The 6,313-nt window shown below is 45.6% G+C and overlaps 1 protein-coding gene across 1 annotated transcript; it reads left to right on the top strand.

Moving 5' to 3' along the window:
* Nucleotides 1-2,333: 2,333 nt before the first annotated feature.
* Nucleotides 2,334-5,651, top strand: LOC307140451 (uncharacterized protein). The gene is made up of 2 exons (XM_079840008.1): nucleotides 2,334-2,453; nucleotides 3,094-5,651. The coding sequence occupies exons 1-2, from the start codon at nucleotides 2,401-2,403 to the stop codon at nucleotides 4,223-4,225; spliced, it is 1,185 nt and encodes a 394-aa protein (XP_079696134.1). The 5' UTR covers nucleotides 2,334-2,400; the 3' UTR covers nucleotides 4,226-5,651.
* Nucleotides 5,652-6,313: the final 662 nt, after the last annotated feature.

The following is a 6,313-nucleotide window of genomic DNA, read 5'->3' on the forward strand; positions in this document are numbered from 1 at the left end:
TGTGTGTGTGACTGCAACAGAGAGCATTTTTATAGAAATTGGCAAATAAAATCAACAAAACTGGCATAAATCTGAAAAAATTCCATACATAAATGAAGGACAAATACTAGAGCACAAATGCAACATGGAACAATCATGAGAAAGAGAAGGAAAAGGGCAAATAAAAGAAAGATGAAAGCTTAACTTCTGCATAACTTCCCTCTGGACCTCTAGTGGATAATGTGGTCATTGCACTCTCTCTCTCTCTCTCTCTCTCTCTCTCTCTCTCTCTCTCTCTCTCTCTCTCTCTCTCTCTCTCTCTCTCTCTCTCTCTCTCTCTCTCTCTCTCTCTCTCTCTCTCTCTCTCTCTCTCTTAACTATAATTCCTAAAGTTTTTCCACAAACCTACAGATGGCGGTATTCTATCCCTAACACATAGAGCAATGTCCAAAAACTATTTATATTTATTTAAGATCATCATTCCAGTGATTTTTTCATAAAAAAATGATTTTTAATGAGCCAATTTATGACATAGTTAAGTATTTGTGCAGTAAATAGGTAAAAAAACTACCAAATACCCACAAAAACACAGCATAAATGTATAGTTGAGAAGTAAATAAAAAAAATGATATATAGTTTTCCATGTAAAAAAAATATATTTCCTTATGCAATCGCTCTGTAAAAGTTTGGGGTCTATCTGAGCCCAAGGGCCTCAAACGTAAACCCTGAGGGACGATTAAGGGTTAAGAGGTGTGTGTGTGTGTGTGTGTGTGTGTGTGTGTGTGTGTGTGTGTGTGTGTGTGTAAGAGAGAGAGATTAAGAGGTGTGTGTAAAAGAGAGAGATTAAGAGGTGTGTGTGTGTGTGTGTGTGTGTGTGTGTGTGTGTGTGTGTGTGTGTGTGTGTGTGTGTGTGTGTGTGTGTGTGTGTGTGTGTGTGTGTGTGTGTGTGTGTGTGTGTGTGTGTGTGTGTGTAAGAGAGAGAGAGAGAGTGCGTGTGTTTTTGAGAGACAGACAATTAATTGCCATGTGATACTAGATCCAGATCTAAACTTAAACTACAATAGTTTAAAGTGACACTACACACTTTTCACAGCAAGTTGATTTGATGATTGTATTTTTATTTACATTAAATGTATTGTTTTCTACAGTAAAGTCTGATTCTCACCGAAGGCCGCTCGAGCTACTGTGTGTTTGGTCTTTTTTCTCATTATGATGTTTATGAGGGGCAGTGTTGCCACAGTTACTTTGAAAAAGTAATCTGATTACTCCTTTAAAAAGTAACTTAGTTACTTTACAGATTACTTGATTTACTTATTTTAAAAGTAACTAAGTTAGATAAGTTACTTTATTAGTTACATTCAGCAGTTGCCGACAACACCCCTGCCGCCTCAACATAGAAATGACAACCGTTTTAGCCAACACTCACTTTATTGGAAGTGCATTTTTAACAGTAACGTCAACAATGTATCTCCTGACATTTTAAGTTGAAAAAAAAATGTTTTAATAAAAAATGTAATAAAGACTGTCTTTCTTGACTTCACTTAACATAAATACTCTCCCCGAGACGCAAGAAGAAAGCAAATATATATATTTTTACTAAGGAAAATGACAAAAATAGTAACTCACAGTGGCTTGGATAAATTACTTTAATCTGATTACTGGTTTGGAAATAGTAACGCGTTAGATTACTCGTTACTGTAAAACCGTAGTCAGGATAGAGTAACGGTTACTGCATCACGGATGAGGGGAAATGTGTATTTGCAAGTGCTTTGAATGTGATTATAACGTGTGTTATCCCAACAAACCACATTAGGACTGAAAAGTCAGAGAGTCATTAGGGAGTGTGTGATTCACTCCTGGGGTGTGTGTGTGTGTGTGTGTGTGTTAACCCGCTCAAACCGGATCGCACCGGTTCAGTCACGCAAACAGCAGGAACTCATGAGTCATGGTGTCACTGCACACTTTTAGTACAGATATTGTTCTGATTAAATAGGCTATCATTATTATTGTTATTAGTCTATTGTTTTATCGTAACTCTCTAATACCCCGCACTCAGGAACTGCGAGTTAATCGATAACGAATTGTGATTGGGTGGCCATTTTGTTCTCCATAATAAACTCGAGATTGGCTAAAGGAGAACCAGAGCCATAGAGAGAGCATTAACGCGGGAATCCCTCACTTACTGATTATTTGTACACAGCATTTCGTATTTTGGAGCTTGTGTTAGTGTTTGTGATGGTGTTCTGGGCCTTCATCTGTGAGGCGCTGCTCTCTGAGGCTTTGGCGCCATCTGCTGGACCAGATTAAACTCGCAGCGCACTTCCGCTTCCGGCCAGCAGAGGCGCTGTACCGCGTGATGATGTTGATGTTGAAAGTTGGAAGTCACGCGGAAGTCGAGCCGTTACTGGAGCATCAGCACTGATGAAGATCAGCCGGCGGCGGCTAATCAACGGGTGCGCGGGGATACTGGCCAGGTACTGTGTGTGTGTGTGTGTGTGTGTGTGTGTGTGTGTGTGTGTGTGTGTGTGTGTGTGTGTGTGTGTGTGTGTGTGTGTGTGTGTGTGTGTGTGTGTGTGTGTGTGTGTGTGTGTGTGTGTGTGTGTGTGTGTGTGTGTGTGTGTGTGTGTGTGTGTGTGTGTCAGGGAGAGCTTGTGTGTGGGTGAGAGTGAGTTTGAGAGTATGAGAGTGAGTGTGTGTGTGTGTGTGTGTGAGAGTGTGTGTGAGAGTGAGTTTGAAAGTGAGTGAGTGAGTGTGTGAGTGTGTGTGTGTGTGTGTTTGTGAAGGATAGATTTACAAAAAATAAATAATGTTGCTATTCTCTGAATGTTGTTCTGGTGATTGTTGTGAACACTCATGAGTTCCACTGTAATGTAAAATATCTCCTTACAATCTGGATCACTTAGTGCACATAATACTTGCCTTCTCTATATTTGTACTTTTGTTAATAAGCTTTATTATTATTTTCACAATTGCCTTTAGTCTTTGGTGTTGTTATGAGTAAAGCCGTGTGTGTGTGTGTGTGTGTGTGTGTGTGTGTGTGTGTGTGTGTGTGTGTGTGTGTGTGTGTGTGTGTGTGTGTGTGTGTGTGTGTGTTCGTGTTCCTCTGTTTCCCAGGATGTGGTGTGTGTCGTCTGGGCTGCAGGAGAGGCGTGTGATCTGGGAGACGCCCGATCTGCTGGCGTACCTGCACCCGTCGCCATGGACACCAGGGGTCGCCGTGGTGACCCCTCACCCGTCGCCATGGACACCAGGGGTCGCCGTGGTGACCCCTCAGCGCTGTGTTGGCGCGGGCGGCCTCTTCCTGATGCCCGAGGAGGCGTTCCTGCGTGTGCTGGTGGGCGCGCGGGCGCTGGCGCTGCTGCTGTGTGAGCGTCTGTCCGTCCAGCGCTGCGCCCTCGTCCACGCGCCACAGGAAGGGGCGGGGCTTCACGTGGTGCCGCTGCACGGCCTGCAGTCGCCGTGGAAACCGCACCTCGCCCCGGAGGAGGAGTTCAATGCGTTTGACCCCGGGTACATCAGCTCTAAGAGCGGCCCGCGCTGGGCGAACTCCGACCTGGAGGCCGTGAGGAGGCGGATCCGCGCTCATCTTCCCGATCCGGACGCCGCTCCGGACTTCAGCTTCCTGGGCGACCCCTGTGACCCCGGGCTCTTCCCTCGGATCGTCCGCGGGGAAGAGGAGCAGTGGCGGGTCTGGGAGGATGAGGCTCATGTGGCTTTCCTCACCCCGTTCCCCAACACCCCTGGACTCACGGTGCTGGTTCCCAGGAAGCCTTTGTCCAGTGATGTGTTCCGGCTGGAGGAGGACGACTACAGACGGCTGGTGCTGGCCGCTCGCACGGTGGCCCGCCTCCTGGGGGCGGGGCTTGGGGCACGGGGGGTGGGGCTTATTTTTGAGGGCTTTGAGATTGATTACGCTCATGCCAAACTGATCCCGCTGGTCCCCTCGCCTGATGAGGCCGAGGCCGGTCCTGATGAGGCCGAGGCCGGTCCTGATGAGGCCGAGGCCGGTCCTGATGAGGCCGAGGCCGGTCCTGATGAGGCCGAGGTTTGTCCAGATGAGGCTGAGGCCGGTCCTGATGAGGCCGAGGTTTGTCCAGATGAGGCTGAGGCCGGTCCTGATGAGGCTGAGGTTTGTCCAGCTCATGAGTTCTTCGAGCGGTATCCGGGTTACGTGACGTCCGTCTGTGGGCCGCCCGCCGACAGGGAACGCCTGCAGGAGATCTGGGCCAGAATTGCCCAGAGCTGAGCCATCACGGGTTTATATAACCTCTCCATCTATACATATATATAGTAGGGCTGTACGATTAATCGAAAAATAACCAAAACCGACATTCAGAGCCTCTAACCGACGTATTTTTCCCATGTGGGTTATTTGGGTTTTCACGTGACTCCGCCCCGTCAGTCACATCAAGTGCAGTTTGCAGACACACACACAGATGCAGGAGCAGTTATCACTATACCAGAATCACTATAGCAACTGCATGTTTTACACAGTTTATACAGGTCAGTTAATCGCTGTTCTTATAGCCTACGCGCTGACACACACACGGCGCGCGCAAGCCCCGAAGCCGCTTTCACTTTCGTGCTCATAAAGTTTGTCAAGTAAATGCGTTTAAAGGCTTGCCAGTTTCAACATTTAAAGCGATTGTGAACTATTCAACAACAACAACAATACGGAAAACTTCTCCGTTCAGTGCTCAGCTTTTTTCAGTGACTCAGAGCCGAGTCGCGTCTCTGATAACGCGCGCGCCCTGAAGGCAGATCTTTCACCTGCGTCCTCACAGAGCTTGTTATTTGTATGTGGTTTAAGGCCTGTCAGTTTGAACATTAAAGCGAGTTTCGGCCATCAGATGTGTGTTATGTTGAACTAATGCCTGATATATTGTGACAAACGAACACTCAGACAGAAGCTCGCACATCACATGAAGATCGCGCGCAGAAACGCAGTCTCAACGCTGTCCTGTGACTAAAGTAAAGTCACTAAAGTAGCTCAGAAACTCAACCGTTATAGTCTTACATTTTAATACCTTTGAAGTACAAACCACAGCTTCATAATGAATAGAGACAGTAAGAGTAATTCACACACAATCTCTCTCTCATTAATGCATTCAGATAAATGTACTGTAGGCCTACAGTGTTAATGTATCTGATGTACAACAAGCAGAAATCTGCCCCATAGACAACAACTGCTGAAAGAGAACCGTTTCCTTCAACTGTTTTAAAATCACAATGCACTTTTTCATTAGAAAAAAAAATCCACATTTAATAGTAGAAAATATTTACAGTAGAAACCTTATCAGTGAACTTACTCAACCTTATGAGGGCAAAAGAAGAAGAAAAATAATCGTTCATTAATCGTAATCAAGGTCAAATGTTCAATTAATCAAGGTTTTTATTTTTGGTCAAATCGTTACAGCCCTAATATATAGTCATAACATCTCCGTATACAGACAACTGTGAAATTATTGTTTTGAGATCTTCATTTTTGAAGCATGGATTGATGGATGGATGGATTGATGGATGGAAGGATTGATGGATTGATGGATGGAAGGATTGATGGATGGATGGATGGATGGATGGGTAGAATGATGGATGGATTGATGGATGGATGGATGGATGGATGGATGGATGGATGGATGGATTGATGGATTGATGGATGGATGGATGGATGGGTAGAATGATGGATGGATTGATGGATGGATGGATGGATTGATGGATGGGTAGAATGATGGATGGATTGATGGATGGATGGATGGATTGATGGATGGATGGATGGATGGATTGATGGATTGATGGATGGATGGATGGATTGATGGATGGATGGATGGATTGATGGATGGGTAGAATGATGGATGGATTGATGGATGGATGGATGGATTGATGGATGGATGGATGGATGGATGGATGGATGGATGGATTGATGGATGGATGGATGGATGGATGGATGGATGGATGGATGGATGGATGGATGGATGGATGGATTGATGGATGGATGGATGGATGGATGGGTAGAATGATGTATGGCTGGATGGATTGATGGATGGATGGATGGATGGATGGATGGATGGATGGATGGATGGATTGATGGATGGATGGATGGATGGATTGATGGATGGATGGATGGATGGATTGATGGATGGATGGATGGATGGATGGATGGATTGATGGATGGATGGATGGATGGATGGATGGATGGATGGATGGATGGATGGATGGATGGATTGATGGATGGATGGATGGATGGATGGATGGATGGATGGATGGATGGATGGATTGATGGATGGATGGATGGATGGATGGATGGATGGATGGATGGATTGATGGATTGATGGAT

This window comes from Gobio gobio (assembly GCF_949357685.1).
Source record: "Gobio gobio genome assembly, chromosome: 17".
Taxonomy (NCBI): domain Eukaryota; kingdom Metazoa; phylum Chordata; class Actinopteri; order Cypriniformes; family Gobionidae; genus Gobio; species Gobio gobio.